Source organism: Haemorhous mexicanus, chromosome 2 (genome assembly GCF_027477595.1).
Source record: "Haemorhous mexicanus isolate bHaeMex1 chromosome 2, bHaeMex1.pri, whole genome shotgun sequence".
Lineage (NCBI taxonomy): Eukaryota > Metazoa > Chordata > Aves > Passeriformes > Fringillidae > Haemorhous > Haemorhous mexicanus.
The window spans coordinates 26,475,043-26,497,906 of record NC_082342.1 but is presented as its reverse complement, the minus strand read 5'-3'; the positions used below and the strand labels follow the sequence as shown (position 1 = coordinate 26,497,906).

The 22,864-nt window shown below is 37.3% G+C and overlaps 1 protein-coding gene across 1 annotated transcript in view; it reads left to right on the top strand.

The window, feature by feature from the left end:
- Positions 1-22,864, top strand: part of CFAP44 (cilia and flagella associated protein 44) — a 37,812-nt gene that overhangs the window by 210 nt on the left and 14,738 nt on the right. Inside the window, exons 2-19 of the mRNA XM_059870341.1 lie at positions 1,497-1,674; positions 2,688-2,850; positions 3,852-3,954; positions 4,271-4,487; positions 5,913-6,027; positions 6,532-6,696; positions 7,768-7,923; positions 8,487-8,534; positions 9,315-9,414; positions 10,649-10,743; positions 12,399-12,605; positions 13,536-13,646; positions 15,902-16,054; positions 17,798-18,016; positions 18,472-18,614; positions 19,475-19,745; positions 21,662-21,717; positions 22,141-22,303. Coding sequence (XP_059726324.1) covers positions 1,497-1,674; positions 2,688-2,850; positions 3,852-3,954; positions 4,271-4,487; positions 5,913-6,027; positions 6,532-6,696; positions 7,768-7,923; positions 8,487-8,534; positions 9,315-9,414; positions 10,649-10,743; positions 12,399-12,605; positions 13,536-13,646; positions 15,902-16,054; positions 17,798-18,016; positions 18,472-18,614; positions 19,475-19,745; positions 21,662-21,717; positions 22,141-22,303 — 2,663 coding nt within the window. The remainder of the gene's footprint in view (positions 1-1,496; positions 1,675-2,687; positions 2,851-3,851; positions 3,955-4,270; positions 4,488-5,912; positions 6,028-6,531; positions 6,697-7,767; positions 7,924-8,486; positions 8,535-9,314; positions 9,415-10,648; positions 10,744-12,398; positions 12,606-13,535; positions 13,647-15,901; positions 16,055-17,797; positions 18,017-18,471; positions 18,615-19,474; positions 19,746-21,661; positions 21,718-22,140; positions 22,304-22,864) is intronic.

Here is a 22,864-nt window from a genome sequence, read left to right as displayed (position 1 = left end):
GCTCTTCCTGCTGTGCCTCAGCTCTCAAAGTCCCTTCCTTGAAAATTTTTGCTGCTTAGACCTGTCTCTGTAATACTGAAATCAGGTTTTTAACTCCACCAGACTCTTTCAGTCAGAGGCCAGTATTTTTCTTTTTAGCATATTTTTCATCTTGAAATGCTTGTCCAGTGTCTATTTCAGGTGTCCTGCATGTCTTCTAACTCACTAGATCCAGTAGCATGAATAACAAATCCACTTTGGAAGGATTTTTTTAAGCATTGCTGCATTACTTTTGGCATTTTTTTGATCTTCCTCTTACACCTTTTTTCTGTTATAAGATGTGTTTGTTTCTTTCCTTCCCCTGAGTTTTAAATTACTGGTTTTTGGAAGTAAACTTCTGACACTTAATGCTAAGCATCAGGAAGTCTGTTGTCGGACAGAGGAGATTCTTTTACTACTACAGAACTACATATTTATTTAATATGGCATGTATGAGCAAATTAGTCAAAGGAATTTGTACCTAAGAGAGTGATACCAATTATACTTTGCAAAAAAAAACCAAAACTAGTGTTTCAAGTGAATCACCAACTGCAGAGGAACAGGAGGAAGAAGGGAAGCAAGTGGAATTGGACATTTGAGAACATTGCTAAGAATGGGTGTTCACTGAGGAGATGGTGGTACAAACTTAAAACCCCCCATACTTTCTAGTTTTCATTGTTTTTACAGTTGTTATTATTAGGAACAGCCTTACAAACTCAGACTGTATTCAGTTACAGTGATTTAGTATTTCTGCTCCCTTTCAGTTGGCTTAACTTTGCTCTTTGCCTTGCTGGTCTCTGACCCCTTTGCTTGTTTCTCATGGCCCACCTAGGAGAGAAAACAGTCAGAACAGCATGAAATGCTTACAAAATAGATTTAACCTGAGATAACCAACTGGAAACTACTTTTAGTAAGTGCTTATGACTAATTAGAAGTCAAGTTGACAGTATTGTGCATTGCAATTTAGTGAGGAGCTACACTGGGTCGCACATTAGCAGTTTGCTTTCTTGAGGACAGTGGTGTCTTCTGGTGGCCCATTTAATGTGGTTTTAATAATTGGTTTGTGTCACAATGTGCATTCGATAGCTACTGAAAACAGACACATTAAAATTTGTTTGGTTTCTAAAGTGGAGACCTAAATATCAAGCAAATCTCAACTGAACTGCTTTAGTAAGTCTTAAAGTTTTAAAACCAGTATTTTTCGAACAGCCTCAATTTTTTTTTTTTGTTTAAATTCTTCAGTTTTGAATATTTACAATGAAGTTTTTAAAAGCCTGAGGGAGTATTTGTGGCAGACTATTCCAGGACAAGTAGTTGCTAAGGCATGGAACCCTTGTTTTGAGCTATGAAGTATTGATTGCTCTGTCAAAGGGGGTGAGGAGTTGTGACTCCTTCCCTTTCATGGTTAGGTGCAAATATCAGCAACTAACCCAAAATATATGGTGAATATAAATTTCTGTAATGTTCCCACTTCTAAGGTGCAGAAGACAATTTGGACGAACAACATTATACTCAAGTATCCTCAGTACCACAAAAAAGGCGTGAGGAGGTAAAAAAGAAAATAGATGAAACATTCTTCTACACATATGAAGATGTATATTCAGGACCATATGCCACTGGCGACACTGAGATACCCACTGACCTTCTTATTTTTAAGTATCCTTTCTGTTGAGCTTGCACAAATTCAAAGCTAATGATATTAAATATACCTTCTCAAAATTGTATTGTTCAAATTTGGAGTAGCCTATGTGGCGTTAGTGGGATACCTTTGGTTGAGACACAGGTAAAAATCCTGGCCAGTTATGGTTCTGGGTGAATTTAATTTTAAGTGTTGTCTTGACCTCATAAAGATTTCCTACTGGGCAAAGTGCTTCCTATCATAAGTACTGCTGTAGAACTAGATCATGGAGAAGCTAATGTGACCAGGCAGAAGACTGGCATAAGAATACACACTGCAAAGCTCTCCCTTTCTCTTTTGCCACACTGGTGTTCCCCAAGAAGCTGAGGGGAGAGCAGAAGAGCTCTTGTGTACCTCATAAGGGAGAAGTGCAGAAGGAACCAGGTAGATTTGTATTCTGGTGCTCAGGAGATCTAAACTCATAGAATGAAGGAAGTGGTGCCCATCAGTTAAGAGCTACAATAAACTCTTGGGTAGGTATGGTCAAGTAGCATAGGATATGATATGTGACTTTTGTGGTTTTCTCTGCAGACACAGTTCAGTTGCTATTGAAGACTGCTATTTTCCCTTTTTTACATCTGTCTGTAAACAATTAAGAAGTGCGCTTGAAAACTTGCTTGGTTTGATCTCTTGTCTGTAGAACAGTTCCTGGTAATCTGATGCACATCTTTTACATTTCATTTGAAAGAGAGCACAGATAAAATATTAATTCCTTGCAGCTCCAAATGATCAGAAGCAAGAGGTGTAACCATAGTGGAGATGAAAAGATGGGATATGAACTTCAGAAGGCCTTTACTTGTGCCTTCCTTTCAGTTACAGAGTCAAGATATATTTTACTTTCACTGTATACTGAAGAAAATTATCTCCTGCCATCAGGCTTAGTCAGTAGTTTCAGTATTTCCATTTTAGTTTCAGTTTAAGCATTTCTATCCACTTAGTAAACTTTATAAAAAGCCAGTGTCTAATCTTTTCCTTATTGGACTGTTCCCAGACATTCTTTTGGATATGACTGTACCAGACCTGTAAACCTGATGATAATGGATAGAAATACTGTAGGTTATGTAGCAGGCAACCAGGTGATCCTCCAGAACCTGAGAACTAAGTATCAGAAACACGTGCGGAGCAGCTCTGGCGGTGGCATTGGGTTTATCACAGTATGGTTTTTGTTTCTTGTTTAAGAACTTTAATCACTTTCTAGGGAGAAAATGTTTGCTTGGTTGTGGTTGCCAGATATGGGAGACTTTTACAGTTGCATTTTCATATACATAAGAAAGTATATGGTATTGATTAAAGGAATGCGTGGATCATGCAGCATGGGCTTCTCATTCCATCAATATAATTGGCAGAGAACAAGTATCTGCACACCTTAGTCCCAGGCTCAGCTACCTAAAAGGAGTGACAAGTCCAGCTGGGATTATTTTTACATTCTTATTTAAATCTTTTGGCTCATAGCAATTCTTTTATTTTTTTCCAACCCTTCTGTCCTAATCACAACTGATACTAATATAGAGTCATGCTTGCAATTAAAATTTAGAAAATCAAGCTCCCACAAAAATAAAGAGAAAAAGTATCTGGTTTCACTCTAATAAACTTATCAAGAGGTTGAAGTATCAAGTTCTGTCTCTGAATTTGAAATACCTTACCATGTGAAAGCTCTGCTATTTCTCAGTTTTATTACACGTAAACGAGGCTTTCAGACTACCAGCCTCAGACTATCCTGCTTCATTGTAAGCAGCCTTTTCTGGGGAATCAGTGTACATTTTTACACCTTCAGAGTAGTGTCATTCAGGATAGCTCTTCTGCAGCTGTCTGCTGAGGTAGGTGGCTGCTGACACAAATGCTGCTATAGAAAGATTAGCTAGTGTGTTGAGTGAGGTAGAAATAGTAAAAGAATGCATCACAAAGCTGATTGTTTCACCATTTGTGATGATTCCACAATATATGTGGGATATACCATTTTGTGTGCATAGTGGCTTCATTCTGATATTGAGCAATAGGTTGACAGTTGTTCAGAATAAATACACAGAAAAATGCAATGTAGTATTTATGGCAGTATGTTTTCTCTAATGAGTGGGTGAATACAATAACTCAGTAACTATCAGGATAAAGATAGAGGTGTTATTACAGCATGCAACAAGACTTCTGCTTTTTCGAGGCACACCCTAGTAAGGAGTACTTTGCAGTAGGAGAAAAAGGAAAGAAGCCAAACATTGTCATCTACACATATCCTTCGGTGAGGCCCTACAGAATACTGAAAGGTAGTGTAAAACGTTCTATTTTTATTTTATACAGATGGACTAGTGTTTAAAGATCCCAGCAGATGGAGTATTGGATCATTTTTAGTTTAGGAGGAAATAGAATCTTCTGGTCCTTCACAGCAAAATTAGAAAACATCGGTTTCAAGTTTTTATTGCATGGGAAGAAGCTTCTATTTGATAGAGATAGCTGACCTAAAGCCATTACCTATTGAATAAAAAATAATTTCAGTGAATGTTAAGCTCCTTCTGAGTAGATTTTTGTGTTGTTTCTACCTCTTTCCTATGCATGTATATTGGGGCTTGTACATTTCTTTAGGTGGAACAGAGGTAGCCTATGTTTTTGGTGATTTCAACCATACTGGCACTTTGCTGGCCAGTGTTGGGAGCAGCCCTGACTACATGTTGACCATCTGGGACTGGAAACAAGAGGAGACTCTGTTGAGGTCAAAAGCTTTTGCACAGGATGTTTACAAAGTCATGTTTTCTGCTGAGAATGAAGAGCATCTGACTACATGTGGATCAGGACACATTAGGTAGGTTTGCTGAATAGGATTAATACATAACACCTCTGCAGTCATAATACAGAGTAGATGATTAAAAAGAATGTATCATTAGCAAACATGTACCAATGAGGAATGCTATTTTACCTGGCGCTTACAATTACAAAAAATGAGGATTTTCAAATTCTTCAGCCAGTCAAACTAATCTCTCAATATCTTTGCTGTCCAAATAGGATGATGCTTGATGTTAAATGTCAGTACCTCTGGCTCCATTCTTGTAATTTCAACAAGCACTGGGAAGAAGTAATGAAAAATTCTTATGTATGCATTGTCTTCTAGCTGGTAACATAGGATGTTTACCTTCTGTGCCTTCTGGGCTTTCTATCTTTGATTTCTTGAGCTCATCTGCTCCTTGGACAGCCTTTGGAGTTGGTTGCCAGGTCATGGATCAGAAACCCTCTGATCGCACGAAAAGCCTACAAAAGATGTTTCCATACATTCCCTTCCCTGCTAAGTTCATGGATCCTTTTATAAAACAGGGTCAAACACCCAGTGACTTTCAACTTTCTTTTTGTGTTCTGTGCTAATCCAGTACTCAAATGTTAACACAGCAGAGTCTTATGCTATGAATGGGATTCTGTTGTAATGAAAATGATATCTTTAAAATTATAATGCATCTAAAGCTTCTTTGAATTTTAATGGGGAAATCAGATAAAAATCTGAGATTTGCTTTATAGTTTGGTTGCAGGGTGGGTCTGAAATAGCAAATGATTTATTTGGACACAGAACAAATGTAGTTTAAAATGCATTATTTATGGAAATCTGACAAAACCTCTTATAAACTTTCTTTTGAGCTGAAAAAGTACAAATAAACTCTGACATAGCTTTTATTACATGATAAATGTGACCTTTCACCAAAATGTGGACTCAAATTACAATTTCCAACAGTTATCTTAAAAGTAATGTCTCCAGCACACACAGGAGACACTACTATTTAGGATAAAACCTTTGGCTCAGTAAGATTTTATAGTACAGTTTAATTCCACAAGAGGACTTGGATGACTTTTAATGAAGTCCTCAGTTCCTTGGGTTTACAAAACTAAACACCATACACTCCACAGCAAGGATAAAATAGATATCCCTAAGTATGTGAATGGGTTGAAGCCGGAAAGATGTAGCTGTGGATTTTACACTTCTTCATTTTAAACAGTAGTTTAATCTTCATTCTGCGTATTCCAAATCCTTTTCCTAGCTTTTTCATAGGAGTAGGATAGGGAAATGTTTGTGTAGATGTAAAGCTTTATGTCATTTTCAAAAGAAACAACCCCAAGTTTTCCTGCAAAAAGGAGTTAATACATGAGCAAGAAATGCCTGGTAAGAGTACTGCAATGTCTAAGAGGGATTGAACAGTGTTTAGGAAATCTTGTATCAGTGAGGGGTGTTGTTTTCTGTACTTAGGTTCTGGAAGATGGCTCTCACATTAACTGGTCTCAAGTTGCAAGGAGCTTTGGGCAGGTTTGGAAAAACAGCAGTGTCTGACATTATAGGTTTTGTAGAGCTGCCCGATGGGAAGGTAAGTGAGAAAAAGTGACCAAAAGAAAAAATATTATGTACCCTTTTAGGCTTTGATATAATGTCTGCTTTGTAAGTTAGAGAGTTACTATTTGCTTAAAAATGGTTTTAATCGGGCCCATGACGAGAAGAAAATATTGCCATCAATTTGCCCAAAATCCCTGTCTTGCTTTGCAATAATTGGAAAATAGTTAGTGTTGTAATTCACAGAAAAAAGATCTGTGTTGACTTTGAGTGGAGTGTATTCTAATGTGAAAACATTAGTGTGCAGAAATACAAAGAGACTGTTGGTCCCAATCTTCACCAATTTCAGTGCATGCAAATTATGTCCAATTGCTAAAAAGTTGAACCTTTTCACCCATTACATCTTCTCTTGTAAGTGTCTGTACTTTTCCATTGGTTTAATGCTTTCATGGAAGGAAGCCACAAATGTTAATTGGGTTCTTGCCTGCTTCTGCACAATTACATGCAGGTGTTTACATACTTATCTTCATTTGCATTGAAGGTTGTCTCAGGAACTGAGTGGGGCAATTTGCTGCTTTGGGAAGGTGGCCTCATTAAAGTAGAGCTCTGTCAAGTTGGACGCAAGCCTTGTCATGAGGGCCCTATCAGCCAGTTAGTTTTTGATGAAGGAGACCTTTACTCTGTTGGAAAAGATGGTGTCATTCGGGTGAGTTTTTCTTTTGCTCTGCCTTTAGGTGTGCAAATGTATGGTCAGCAGGTAAATATTAAGTGTTTCCTTTACCAGGTTTTTGGAGGATAGTTTATTTCTGAAAATTATTTGGTATAACAAAGAAAATAAGAGCACACATCCACAGTGTATGTGTTTGAATTGGATAGCATGGCATGCAGTTTTCCTTGTTTAATAGTAATAAATAAATCACCTTTTACTTTAGTAAATCAAAACAATCTTCAGTGGTTTTCTAATAGCTTTGTTCCTGACTACATTCTAACATTTTGTAACTTCCAGGCCTATTAATACGTGGTGTTATTTAAAAGATAAAAAACAAGCTACAGGAATATAGGAAATTAATTTTCTGAGTGTTTAAAAGCTCAGATTATTAATGTTAAAATAGCACAGAAATTAACTAGCATCTCAGAGATACATATCCTCAAATGGGGGAAAATTAAAGAAAAAGCATCCTGAAGTTAACAAATAATTCTATAAATTAAGTTCAAAATGTTTTCCTTATGCATAACACCACTTTCTGATCTCACCTGTCAATGATCAAGTATTTTGCATCCTTATTTCCCTGCTGTTTAAGGGAGAACATGATGTGTCTTCTGCTGATGTGTGGAATGGCCAAGATAATCAATGGTATACTGACCTATAGACAGTGGAGGGTTTCAAACACTATTGTTGTTGTGTTTTATAGGTTGGTGTTTACCCTTAGGAAAATTCACTTGATTATATGCATGCTAACTGATATGTTGTCCTTATCTTACAGAGCAGAACATGGAAGGGTTAGACTTCCCATTATTTTGTGCTGCCTCAGTATGAGCCATGCTGAGTGCCCACAGATACCATTGATTCTGCATAGCTCTTAAGCTACCATGTACAGCTCTGCTAGTGTCAGGGCTGAATTGAAGCTTCAGTCACTGTTCTAGGTTATGTTCAAAGCAGTGATTTTGTTTTCTTAAAATTTTGATTTTCCATATTTATTGTGTATGAAAACAACCTGGCCATATTAAAAAAGCTCTTTTTTTTCTTCTTTTTTTTAATGCTTCCAATGCCATGAAGATGTGGAACTTTGAGGTAGTAGATACTGCTGATCCTGTGGATGACACAGGGTTAGTGGAGATGGAGCCTATGAATGAACTTTGGCTTGGCAAGAATGTCAGCCTGAATTTCATTACAAAAATTCATGACCATGAACAGCCCTTCTGGTTTGCTCAGGTAAGACACACTCAGGTACAAATCAGAGTGTTTCTTTTCAATAGAATTCAGTCTTCTGTATATATAGAAAATAATCTTATCTACCTACCTATCTACCTAGCTACCTACGTACCTACCTACAGTTTTGTTGTTTTTTTTTAAACACTGAAACAGGCTTCCTAGAGAGGTTGTTTAAGTTCCAAGCCTGTCAATGTTTAAGAGGCATTTATAGAGGCGTTTAATAATATACTTAAAATTTTGGTCAGGCCTGAAGTGATCAGGCAATTAGACGAGATGATCCTTACAGGTCCCTTCTGATTGAATTATGCTATGTTATGCTGTGCTGTGTTTTTAGTGTACAGTAATGTGTGAGACTCTGGCATAAGAATAGGAGAATGCCAAAAGGTATTGTCAAGTTCTATTACATTAAAGTGATGAATGAGATTCTTAAGACCAACATAATTGCATTTAGTAATTTCTGTTTCACGATGATAATCATTAAGGACTTTTTAAGAAGTCACCATGTGCAGTTTTATTTCCAAACTGAGTCTGAAAATATTCAATTAATGTTTTTTCTTCTTCAGGATACAAGTGGAGCAATATGGAAGCTGGATTTGACTTTTTCAAATATGGTAATTTTGTTTTTTCTTTCTTCTGATGTCTTCAGTTCATCTGCAATAGGAACCGTATCCTGAGACATCCTGTAACTATACTGGTTCCATCTGGAATGAAATTTGTGTTTTATGAAGTTGTGCGGTAGAAAATTGTAGCATTGTAAGAGATATTTTATATCATAAAAATTTTCAAATTGATTGTAATGATTGTGCAGGATGGTAAAGAGGAATTTGATTTTTGATTCCTGAAATTTCAGCTGTTAAATTTGAGTTACTTTAAAGGAGTTTAATTCTGTAAACTGGTAATGAAAGTTGCATGGATGCAGGAAATGAGTTCAAGTAGTGTTGTTATTTCCTCTATAGATAGGTGTTTGAACTAATCCTTACTGTAGTCTTTAAGTGACAGAAAGAACTAGAAAAAATAATAAGAAGTGTTATAAACACATTTGAAGTGTTTTATCCTACTAGTAACTAGTGTTACTGCTGAAGATGTTTTTGATAGAGAAATAGATGACAGAGGTGAAAAAGTGTCAATTAATTTTTGCTCTGGAACATAATAAAGTAAATAGGAACAGTCCCCTGTGGGGAAGAGAATTCTAATATGAAAAGTAAAATATATTCCAAGAATTTTATGGCAAATAAAATACACATACTATACATACTAACGTAAAAAAAAATGAATTGTTGCAAAGTCTGTAATTCCTTGGATGATTAAATTATTTCCCAGGCAGCATAAGCTCAAACTGGAGAGCACAAGTATAAAATGCAGCATAATTTCTCTTCTGTTTTGCACCGCAGAGCCATGACCCAGAGCGTGTGTGTACCTTCCACTCTGGGGGGATTGAAGCCATCAGTGTCTCTCCCTTTACATGCCTGATGGCCACCACAGCTCTTGACCGTAAGTGCACTGTTCCTTTCCTCTCATGCCACTGCCATTATTAGTTTTGAAGGGTAATGATGCTTGGTTTGGAGCTACTGTGTTTTGCATTTGTGCATTTGCTCTTGCAAAGTCACTTTGCATCCAGTTGTTATTCCTGGGATCAATTCTTTAATATTTAAGGCAAACCGTGAATGTTTTGAAACAATACATTAAGACTGCTTCATCCTAAACACCTGGGATTTTAACAATGGAAGTTTTTAATGGGAAACTTCGTAAATTGTTTGTTCTGAAGGAATGGCTGGAAAAGTGAGACATCCAGTTTGAGTAACAGTACTTGTGTTCAGTGCTAGGGTTTAATAAGTTTTGGGATTTTTATCTTGTAAGGAATTACATGCACCTGCAGCATTGTGTAAGCCATTGCAAATATTAATCTTTGTGCCTTTCTTAGAAAATGCAATAGCTATTATGCTCTCATCAACAGATAAAAAGCAATTACAGACATATTCATTTAACTTGTATAAATATTGCTGTTAAGGCATCTCAGTGTTAGCTTTATTGTGCTTTGAAAGAACTACTACTGGCCAGAACACTAACAATGTCATTTACACTGTTCAGAAAACACTACTAGGTCTTTTAATTAAATTCTTGTCAGTACTGTCTTGTAATTTGTCTGCATTATATAATGCACATATTCTTCTAGCCTGAAGACTAACTCCTACCAGTTGAGCAAACGACATTTTGCATAAATTCTAGTTGGAAGGGAATTTTATGCAATCAGTATGTGTGCCTATCAATCTGTTAATTTTCACTCTTATGAAATTGGATCTTTTGTGGACAATTACCTATGTTTTCCTCCTTTTAAATGTTTTCCTCCCTAGGCAGTCCCAAGTAGTAGCCTATCACTTTTCCTATGTTATCAGTACGGATTTTCTGTAGAGCATGCCACAATTCCGTGCTCACTTGAAAATTACATGTAGATTGTCAGCCTGGGACTTCTTGTTACAACTCTCAGCCTCAAAAGTCTTGGTTCTGTATAAGTTGAACAGTGAAGAAATCATGAATTTTGTTCATGAACACCATGGTAGCTATGGTGCTCTGTAACCATCAGTCATCTTTCATGCAGGCATTTTGTTACACAAAAGAGAAAACATACATTTAATCCAGATTTTAATGCAAATAAATAGACATTTCTCCATAAATCCTAATGTGTAAGTGACCTTGCAAGAAATAAATTCTTACTGTCTCCTTTCAGGGTCAGTGCGCATCTATGACTTCAGCAGCAACAGCCAACTGAGCGTAATCAAGTTTAAACAGGGAGGAACAGCGCTGGCGTGGGCACCGGCTGTTGTGAGTTTTTCCTAGCACGTTAGCAAAAATTCATCAAGGAGGCTATGAGCCTGCCAGCATCCAGGAAGCTGCTCAGCAAACAAGACATTAGAGGTCACTTGTTAGGCCCTGGTGAAATTCACTGTAGCAGGATAGATAAGTTTGTGGGGTAGTATGTTTGTATACAGTATGGGAACAGTTTAACTGTACTATGAGTTATCAGGTATCCTACTTTGTGCCTTCCTAAGATTTTAAAATAAGATTTCTGTGCACAGTATGGGAAGTAGTCTGAGTTTGTAGCCTAATAGCTTCTATTTAACCCACACAAAGCAAATGTCAATTAACATGAGTTAGTTAACACATTTTGAAATGACAGCCCAGACAAATCACAAACATTTGGAGACAAATCATTGAAAAATGTTGCCAGAACTGATCATTTGTGGAGTGTGGAGTCTATCACTTGTAGACATATTTGCTAATTTTAATTAATGTCTAGTTATGTTCTTGAGGAAACATAGCAAGGCTGGTGGATTAATTACAAGCAAATTTAGGAGGCAAATAATTTCTTGAATGTTCAAGGTGAGAGAGTTCCACTGGGAGAGTGCCTTTATTTTATAAAAATAATTATTTTATAAAAATATAATTCTGGCCATGCAGGCTTTCAGAGATGCTCTTAAGTGGTTACCTGTACCTTCATGAGGTAAGATGTCTGCCACAATAAACTTTACAGCATCACAAAACTGACTCAGTTCAGTTTTATGAAAGTTATTACTAAACACAATCTGTAAAACAAAGGGCACTTAGTCTATCCAGCTGCATTTAAGATTGTATTAGGTACTTAGTCACAGTTTAAAGTGTGCAAATGTATTTTAAAATCTGTGCTATTAATCTAAGAAAACTTAGCCCAACATACTTTGAAGCATCTGTATGCCATAATCTCCTCATAAGACAGCTAGCAGTGTCTTTGTTAGATAAGTGAACACCGACGAGTCAGCTCGCAATTGCCTTCAAGACATTACCATGAATGGCAAATATCAGCTAAATCCAAAAGTCCAGCTATATCCAGCTAAAACACAGGCCTGATTCTGCTAACCTTTATCATAGTTCAAGCCTCTCTCAGTTGTTAGCAATTGGCTTGCCTACAGGACTTAGGGTAAAGACTCCTCCTCCTTTCCATCTCAAGTGGCATTCCCTGTTGACTGCTGTACTTTCTATGGACTCAGCCAGACCCAAGCCTGTTCCCTGACCTCTTAAAAAATCATACTTAGGTTTGGTACCCCATATTATATTCAGGGAAATATAATTCTTGATTTTGAGTTTCAGCTCTTTTGCTTAAGAAGCTATTGATATATCTTTATGTCAGTATGAATTACTTCCTCCTCAGACATTACAACCACATCCTCATTAACATCTTCAGTTTCAGTGGCATGTTATCACTGAAAAAACCAAAACACAATCCAAACCAAAAAATAGGCCCCGGTCCTTTGTCTTCTTTTGTGGTACCATAATAGAGAGAATAAACAACATTTCCCATGTACGTAATATTCTTTGTTCTTTAGCAACACTTCCACATAAGGTGAGTTTAAAGGTAAACAACAGAGCATGTGCCATATGGATTATTCTTTAAAGCTCTCAGATGTGCACTGAAATTTTTTTTTTCTTCATTTCACTTAAAGGTAAATCCTGAGGGAGGTCTAATTGCTGTGGGGTTTGAAGATGGCGTTGTCCGCATAATTGAAATTTATGATCCCAAACTGCTACCTGGTCATGCTGAACAGGCCAATGAGATTGCAGAGATAAATCTGAAACAAGTTTTCAAACCTCATGCTGCTGCAGTCACAGCCCTGGCATATGAACTAAAGGGAAATGTGTTTGCCACAGGGGTATGTATCATTTAGTTTGGTTGGTTTTACCAAGCCACAAATGTAGAGCCTTTTAAAAGAGACAAGGTAAAGTTTGTTTACTGACAACGCAGTTTTACTTCTGTTGCTGCTGTTGACTGCTTACTGTAGTTCTCTGTGCAGGGAGAAGGATCTGTTTGCACTCGCATCTGTTTTTCTGAAGGAAAGCAACCATGCAATTCACACAATTCATTTTGTGAATTACTGGACTGTTTAGTGTGAATTCTGTACTTCCATTTGAAGGTGGATTTGGTTAATTTTGGAATTAGTTTAGTAGGATCTTGGAATTTGTAAAAGCAAGTTCGTACACCACATTGGCAGCAATCCAGCTGCTACCCAGCACTGCTTGGCCTTACCACAGGGTCAGTCAGTCAGTCATGATGCCTGGTAGTCTTTGAGATGGTTTCCAGTTAATGAGGTGTCTCCTTTTAAAAGCTCGTCCTTAGCCATGATCAGTGCATTTGGAGTTACATGTTCCTTAAGCTGAATTGCCATGCATTTCATTTAATGTAGGATTTAAGGTACAATGAATCATGTTGTGTGCCACTTCTGGAACTTCTTGTTATCTGGGGAAATTGGCTTGTGCTGCCTTATCTGAAAAATCAGGCCTGAGCCTGAGATTTAAAGGAGCTCTTGTGGCAATGGGCAGAAAGCACATGGCAGGTGATGCCAAAGGAGGACCATGACAGCAATTAAGAGCTATGGGTGCAACATGTTTCTTGGAACAGCATGGGCAGGATTTTTATTTCCTCCCAGTAATCATCATGGAAATACAGTCCTTAGTTTCCCCTGTTTAAACACAAAAAATGGAAGTATGTGCCTATGTCATAAAGTACTTAGAGTCTTTTGAATTTTTGGTCAGCTTTGATTCAGTCATCATCTTTGTTTGTTGGTTTGTTTGTTTTTCCCCAGAGTAAAGACAAAACAGTCTTCTTTTTTGCTATTGAGGATGAATACAAGCCTATTGGATTCATCTGTGTCCCTGGGCCTGTACAAGCATTACAGTGGTCTCCACCTTCTTCTGTAAGTAATGCATATTTGTTTTCTCTCCTCCCCAGCAGTGTTGACATGTCATTTTAAAAAGAATTTCCAATCAAAATAGATGAAGATCCATGACTCTAGTCATGTCCTCTATAGACAATACAAATAATGTTTTGCTACTTTGTTCTTCATGCTGCTTCAGCATGACAGATTCTAAAAGGTTCTGTGTAGCTGAATCTCTGGTTCAGTCACTATGGACATATTTTGGGTTTTGGATAATGCAAACTACAAGATTTTGGTATGCTTTTTGAGCCCTTGACTTGAAGAAACAATCTTATTCCTTAGCTTTTGGAAGAACTGATTCTCTTTGACAAAGAAGTTATTTGGGTGTTACTGTCTGTGACTCTTGCCCCTATTAAAACAGGCTTTTGAAAAGCTTTTTGACAACATTAAGAAAGATTTTGGGTGCTTGAAATTCACATTCTGTGTTTGGAATGTGTCAGGACATATCAATGTAGGTTTCTGCTAATATTTAAAAGGCGGTTAGGATAACATTTGAAATTTTATTTGGTCCAGTAGCCTTATTTAGAGGAGAGACTATTCATTATATTTAGATGCTAGCAAGATATATTTTACAGGTGCATAGTGGCAAAATGTGGGTATTCCCACTTCTAAAAGCTGGCAAAAGAAGTCTTGTTGGTACAAATCCCATCTTACTGCAGAAACAACAGATCTGACAGTTGCATTTTGAGTCCTTTTCTTGAAGACAAGGTACTCCTCCTCACTAAAAAAGCACCCGTTGTGTCTTGGATGTTAGATTCTGCCTGAATTATTTTCTCTACCAGTATCTGGCCTCCATTGCTAGATAAGAACACTTGCTTAACGTAGTGCCAGTATCTGAGTGTCACACCACTTTTTTTTTTTTTTTTTTTTTTTTTTTGTTTTAAAGAAGCACTGGTGATTAAATACATTTAATGAATGCCTTGTCAAACTGAGATCCTATAGACACAGGAACAATTCTCGGGACTTCTGCTGGTCAGAGTGACCCCGAGATGCATTAGAAAGTCTCTTTTCTCTGCCTGGCTGTTGAAGAAGGAGTCAGAACTCTGCAGTTCTTGTTCTCAAGGTTGTTTATTGTTTCTTATCTATAAAATTCTTTTTCTGGCCTGCCGAGGTTTGTTCATCAGGTCAGACAGAGGCACTCTGGCCAAACTCAGGGCAGTGTTATCTTTTTATACTAAAAGCTACCTGTACATTATTTGCCATAACTTCCCAATACCTATCACCTATGTTAGACAGTGAGCTTCTACTCTAAACCAATCTAAAAGTGCCACCATCATAGCAGAAGATGGAGGCCAAGAAGAAGAAGGAGAAAGGCTAGACACGCCCAGATCCTTCTATCTTGCCCTCTGAACTCCTATTCTAAAAACCTTAAAAATCTATTTTTCACTTCGTGGCAAACTAATTTTTGTTCTGCTTAGACTTTCGTGGCTTGCAGATCCTCATATAAGGTTGGTAATTTGCCCCATGGGTCATAATTAAAGTCACAGGTGTCCTGGGCTCTGTGCCAGGGTCTCTGAGCCCCCTGGCAGGGGTTCTGGCAATCCAGGACAGCCAGAGGGATGTCCTGAATTCCAGCAAACCATATCATTCCTAGTTAGGGCTTCCGTAGCAATGCTAAAATGCCCTCTTTGCACATTTTTAGTGATGGGTCAGATAAAATAAGCCTCTCTCTCTTTTCTTCAGATAGCTTATGAAAACTGAAACTAAGTACAGACTTGTCTTTTAAAAGCTCAAAACACTGAATAATCATTACCTTCACCTCACCTATTCTTCCTAACTTCACATTTAAAAGGACTTGTGAGGTGCCAACAAAAAACAAACTGTAAGGTAAGTAGTATTTGGCAAGACTTTGAGCCAAGTCTTGATGATATAAAGTATTTATTAGTATGGAAATATATGAAATTTTCAACCCAAAACCTACTAAGTCATGGGTCAAATCCATCTTTTAATTTAATCAAATTTCCAAATATCATCATGCTGCTTTCAAGCTAAGCAGTGTCAGAATTACAGCTGTTTTGGACACAGCAAGGATTTCTTCAATTCCTTAGCTTTGCCTGGCATAAAAGAAGCTCACTGACTTCTGATGTCCATTTAAAAGTGTACATAGAAATAAGAGTACAGGTAAGTATGGCTGGAGTTTGGCTTTATGCCTGTGCATCTGCCTAACCAACTTTTCCTCCCATTTGTCTCGATTCCATTTATACATCTGCCCCATTCTTTGTGTTTTTATACAGATCAAGAGCACGCTGCTCATCCTTTGTGAAAATGGCTTTGCTGTCCAGGTTCCTGCCCCTCTCCGTGGGAAGCAGGATGCAGTGACCACCTATCACATAAAAAACCTGCCAACACAGTACTTCCATTTTTATAGTATTAAATCCCAAATCAAGGTAAAAACCTCTCCTGTGGCAGAATTTCATCTTCTTCATTGTGCCAGGTGACCACACTACCCAGATGAGTTTCTAGTCCCTGTATTTCATCACAGGGTTTTTGCTAATCTCCTTGAAAGGGAATGGCAGGTAGAAGCCATTTGTGGCTTGAAATTACAAGTTGTTTTTGTTTTATTCAAACCTACATGACACTGAAAGCATGATGTGAATTTTGATTATAATTAGAAGACAGCATTAGAGAAAGGGAAAGGTAGTGCGTTAGTTCTCAAAATACTTTAATTTTGGTAATTTTCACAAAAAGACTATCTTGTGGTTGATATTCACCTTATAGGAAATTTCTTTCAACAGTTATAAAACTGTCAGGTAGTCACCTTGAAGCAAATATGAAACATTTCTTTTATTTTAGCAGTGTTTCTGGCTTTTAAAAAATCTTATAAGTTTAAAGGTGTGCATTTAATTTCTGAATGGTACTTGGTATTTAAAAAGAATATGTGGGGCCAAAGGAAAAGAGTTATGCCAACTCACAGCTACAGTTAGTTTTGTGAAACTAAAAAGCAAGCTGATGTTAGGCTCAGAAGGAGAATTGCAATGAGCAGGCTCTCAGTTCCATACTCAATCCACTACAATGCAACAGCCTCTCTCATTCTGTTGACAACCTGTGATTTCTCTGCCTTCTCTGTTAACTGCTCCTGTATTACTGAATGTCAGGCAAACTTCATTTTGTGTTATAACTTGGAGGAAGTCAGCATGCAGGAGCAAGATCTCTAGATGTTTTTCCCAGCAATATCTATAAGAATGATCACAAAGCATGCATGAGAAAGGAAAGATTTAAATAATATGTATTGAGTTTTGTTGGTTTTCTTGTTTGTTTGTTTCTTGGTTGGTTTTCTTTTGTTTTTTTAGTCAAATGAGAAGAATAATGTTGAGAAACAATCACTAAAAATAAAAAAATGTTTCTACAGGGAGAAAGAATATTAATAGCTCTCTTTTTGTTTTGGAATTAGATAAATAATTAATAAGTTACAAAAAGGATGTTCTAATGCAAGGAAAGATTTCTCACAGTAAGGTTGGTGATAAAAAAAGTAATTTTTATAGTCTGTAGAGTCCCTAGAACAGGAGATTTTTAAAAGGTATATCAGACAAAGATCAGCTGATAATATTTAAGGGCTTGCTGGTTCAGCTATCTAGTATCTTTCTAGGAAGCTACTGTTTTAGAGAATGTTTGATATTTGTTTGCGCTATAGTAGGCTTGAATGGAAGAGAATTTTAATGGTTTGATAAATCTTTCCTTCATAGTTCAGAAGTTAATTCAATTACAGCTTCTCTCTTTTGCTCTATACCAATAATACACTGGAACTTCTTCAAGTTCAGCTTTCCTCTTCTTTTCTTTCTCCAGGGCAGGCAGGGGACAGGACTTAGGATTTCTGCAGGAGTAAGCCTAGTGGTGAAGATTTGGAATAATCTCTGTGAGGAAATGTTGAAATCTGCTTGTCTTTCAGAATTATTTATGTTTCAAAGGATCAAGAGTAAATACCTCAGAGGAGGGAAAGGGGGGGAATTTCACTGGAGAGTCCCATGAAGTCTAGTTGTTCTCTGCTAAGTTGACAGGAAAGAGATTTCTGTAGATATTTTGTATGTATAATGCCAAGACCACCTTGGATTTCATTTATGAGACTCCTTCAGTCAGTGATGTGTGGAGTGCCTTGGTTTCATGTCTTGGTGTTTCTCTGCTTGTTGTAATAGCTGAAAGAGGAGATTGCACGAAGAGAGAAAGAAAAGGAACAGAAGGAGAAGGCAAGACTTGAATGGATAAAGCAGCAAAAGGAGCTGGGACTTGAGGTAGAAGAACCTAAAGAGGAAGAACCTGAAGAGGAGCCATTGCCACCTATCTACATACCAGAGGAGCCCAGTCCCATCCTCTGTGGCTTTTATTCAGCACCAGGAAAATTTTGGCTTTCCTTGGTAAATCAGTTTTTACTTCATGTTGATTGGGTTGCATGATGTGACATCCTTTCCCTTTGAAATCTGTCATCCCTAGGACATCCAATTCCTTTCATCCTTGACAGTTTCACTGGTTTTTGTGAAGTATACCAGTAGTGTCACTCTGATTCAGATTGTTTGGTAAATATCAAGTAGGTGCCCTTCTTGGTGGTGCCTGAATGGGCACAAAGACTGAGATGTTCCCTCACAAGCAGAAGGTAGAATTTTAACATAGTGGTAGAATGGCTTTTAATGCCAGAGATCATGACAGACTTCTGTCTGTGGATAAATAGGGTCTCTAGGTGTTTGGAGGTAGCACTTTCTAATGTATCACAGGTCCTTAAGAAAGGAGGAATTATTCTGAAATTTGCATTTTCCTGGTCAATTGCTTCAGTTTTCTTTTATCACCATTTCCTTATAGTCCTTCTCTTCTTCAGGGTGGGTACGACTCAGGGTTTCTCTATCACTGCGAATTCTCACATGATGATGGAGAAAACCCTGAGAAGAGGAAGGATGAACCCTTTGAAGTGATTCCTATGGAGAACACTGAGAAGAATCCCATTCACCAAATCTCTTTCTGGTAAAACACTGTAATGTAACAAATAGCTCTGGGATAAATCTTGATGAAATTTAACTTGGAAGGGAGGAGAGTATGCTCCTTTGTCCCTTTTCAATTGTGGCTCAACTCTAATATACATGAACTTTCTCTGGTTTTCCTGACACTGAGTTTCACTTAAAATTCCTAATGGACATAGCTGAGCCATGTGTCTGATAGAATAATTTTAAAAGATCTTCAAAGAAGAAAAAGTGGGATTTCTAAGTAAGTACTGACTGGAACTCAACCACCCTAGGTTGTAGAACTCCAGGAGAACCCCTAGAAGTCCCTGCATATAGTGATCAACAGAACAGCAGTTCTTTATCATAGTTAACAAAGAGAATTAGATCATAGAGCCCTCTAGTGCTAAGAATATAGGCTTCTCAGGACATTCTGTGAACTGTATGAATGGAAAGGATGGATTCTTTTCAGACTCCCAGTGTTAGGTTCTCTGTAAGAACATGCATGTTCTGCATCAAAAGGAGGCAGGTTTAATTCAGGGTTTAATCTTCTGCTGTCTGCATTCACCACCATCTATACTAAATGGGGAGCAGGGGCTGAAAACTACTCTTCTAGCTTTTTAGTTAGTGTCTGCTACACTGTCCAGCTCAGGGCTAAGAGTAGTTCTAAGATACCTAGCAAGTGCTGGAATGTTCCTGGGCAGCCAGTTAGCTGCAAAACACTTCATAGTAGAATCACACATACTTTAAATGATCCAAATACTTTGCTTTTGGCTTCCACACTTGAGAAAGTGATTTCTATTAAACTAGATAAGCTCTTTTCATATTTTGAGCTTGCTTATTAGAAGTTGCTGCTATTACTCTTTCTTGTTGTTTATTTAACAGTACCCGCACCCCCCTGATGATCTGTGGGATGCAGGATGGCTCCCTGCGTGCTTATCCTCTCAGAGAGGAAGGCCTCTCAGTGGGTGCCCTGAAGGACTACTGGTACCTGAATGTGCACGACAATGATAATGGGCAGATCCGGGGGATCTGTTGTAGTCATGATGGTGGGTGTCTGATTACCTGTGGTGGAGATGGAAACATTTTTACATTTGACTTCTTGTCAGAGGAAGAGCTTCCCAAAGAGATAAAAGTCACAATCCCCCCTCCTAGGGTAAGTTGGTACCCTCTTTCACTGAATTAGGCCTATTTGGAATGAAGCTATCCAGATGGGCAAACATGGTTCAATTATTTTTCTTAAAGATCTTTCACAGCAAAAGCAGAAGTTTCCCAAACTATTTAGAGGAATAGCTCTTGCAAAAATTTCCCTAATAAATGGGCTCTGGGACTGCACTCTTCCTTCTCAGTGTTTTGTTTTTCTCCAAGTAAACATAGTATGTGTTATTCATATGTAATATTCTGCCAGTGCTTTCCCACTTAAAGGTGTAGTCATGCATCTTCCTGGAATGAAAGAATTGCAAGGATTTCTCATACTTCATACTTTTCTTGGGTTTAATTCCAGTAAAGTATGATTCTGCTCTGGATGGGGATTCTAGAAATACTATTGGAGAATACCATATATGTAGTTTCTCCATACATCTAGTATCATTCATCTAAAATTCACAATGGATTTTTTACATTTGCAAAATAGCACAAGATGATGATGATGCCGTTGCTCTTTCACTCTTGGGCCGCATTAGTAGTAATGAATTTATAGGTGTCCTGTACTCACTGCAGAGCTGATCATCTCTAGCACGTTTAAACAGATGACACTGGAACTCAGAAGCAGTTCTACTGATAATGCACAAGAAGAGGGATGTCAACTAAAATGTTCAAACTTCATTAAATTTTTTAAAAGTCTTAAGAGTGTCTGAATTAAATAAATATAACTTGAAAGAAGCAGTGAGAGCTGCTGAGTAAAGAAGTGCCATCGTGCACAACAAATATTACGGTGGGCATACATTCAGTAGAGTTTAAAACTCTTGAAAGTGTCAACATAAAACAAATTAAACTTTTAAATATGTTTTAATACTGGTTAGTAACTACATTTTGAAGGATGCTTGGTAACAGAGACCGAGGAAATTGTGATTTTGGTCATTCAGCAAAATTGTTCATGACTAATTGGAATTCTTTACCAGTATTACAAGAATATATAGCACTGAGAATAGAGCCAGAGTTATTTTCTAAAAGAGAATGATTAGAACCTTTCATAGCAGAGCCTTACTAACTCAAATAATACAAGAAATTATTAATATACAATTATAAGCATATTTACAGATTTATACTTTTAAATATGTAAGTAGCTCTATATAAAGACCTTTATGGTCGGTTCTGTTGTTCAGGCTAACAACATTCTTAATGACCATTCTAATAGAGTTTCTCCCTTTTCAAAGTATATCTTCATTAAGGATCTATTCTAGTTTTAAGTGATGTGGAAGATTGAAAAAGTTCTATCTTCATTAAACTTAATGAGATTCTTAGAGAATCAAATACAAGTCATCTGAAACTGAGTTAAATTACAGATCAATTAAGTACAACTAAATTGTTGGGTGATAGTCCCCTCTCTTTTTTCAGAGCATCATTTCCTAGGGAAATGAGGCTTGTGCTACTGCAATGTCCATCCATCTGCCATTCTTCACAGCTAATAATTGTGAATCCATTATGCAGTTAGCAAAAGCCAACCAGACTAATTACAGGTGTAATTTGGGATTAGCCCGGAACACACTGACTCTTGTCAATGTGGCTGTGAGGGGAGACAAGAGAATTGGGCTGGGGGCTAGAGAACCAAAGATATATGGAGCTTAGGACAAGCAATGATGTAGCAATTTATGCCACTGGGGAGGTTATAGGTTTTATGTTCTCTGTCCATAATGTTTCATTAGTTCTTTTTACATATAAACCAACTTCATTGCTTTTTCTGCTTGAAACATTACAATGCAATATTTAAGGCCCAGATAGTAATATTGAAAATGAAGATTTCTTTTGTTTTGGTGAGAGGCGGTGAGAACTCTGTCTTAATGTCTATAAAAGCTTTAATGTCTGTTGAACTATAACTGCTTGTTTAAAGACAAGACAATGTTTTTATTCCAGAGAGGTCTTGAGAAGGAGAAGGCTACTGAAGACATTAAGGATCCTGATGCCGACACGTAAGAGATGTTTAGATAATGATGAAAGGGATTTTCAAGTGTTGGTAGCTCTTTTCACATGTATTTCTTTTTTGCCTACAAAGAGGAGGGACAAGTTGATTACCCTGAATTTGAGTCATTTATTTGTGAAACACACCGTTTTTTCAGCCTTTTTTTCCATTTCATTTATTTTTCTCTGGAAGCAATTCAAATATCCTACTATGAGGCAGTTAACTTCAGACTACAGAGACAGCAAAAGGTCAAAGCCCCTTGATATTAAGAGTGTACAAATATACAGGAAGATGATTCCTTTTTAATTACGTTAAGGAGCCATTGAGTTTACTGGGAATTTAAGACTGTCAAGGAAGTCTAAAAGGTCGTATACACTGTAACCTTTCCACTCTTGCATTGAGATAAGATCATTTCCTTTTCATGCATTTTCAGTATTGAGAAATTCAAGCAGAAAAAGGAGCATAAACGGAAAATGAAGGAAGCTGAAGAAAAGAAAAATAAGAAAAGAGAGGAGTTAAGTGCACTGAGACAAGACTTTGTTTTTCTCCTTCAAAAGAATCAGGAGTTGCCCAAGCACATGCAGCTGCACAGAGAGGTACACCTGGCTTTTATTAGGGTCATTTACATTTACAGGCACCTTCTTCTAAAATGTTGCTGCATAGCATGTTGGGGCCAAAGATGTCCAATGTGTCACTGACATATTTTATGAAAAACCCTTTTGTTAGGATCTTTTCTCCTGAGAAGCTGAGAGGCCTCAGAAACTAAATGTAAACAATAATTATCTGCTACTGTGGAATTCAACAGGTGCATCTTTGATTGGTCTCATGTGGCTGTTTTTAATTAATGGCCGATCACAGTCCAGCTGTGTCGGACTCTCTGGTCAGTCACAAGATTTTATTATCATTCCATTCCTTTCCTTTCAAGCCTTCTGATGAAATCCTTTCTTTTCTTTTAGTATAGTCTAAGTATATAATTTTCTTTTATTATAATATATATAATAAAATAATAAATCAGCCTTCTGAAACATGGAGTCAAGATTCTCATCTCTTCCCTCATCCTGGGACCCCTGCAAACACCACTACATCCAATGCTTTGGATTAAGATAGTTTTGAGAATACATAAATTGCTGGACTTCTGAATTGCAGCTGAATCACAG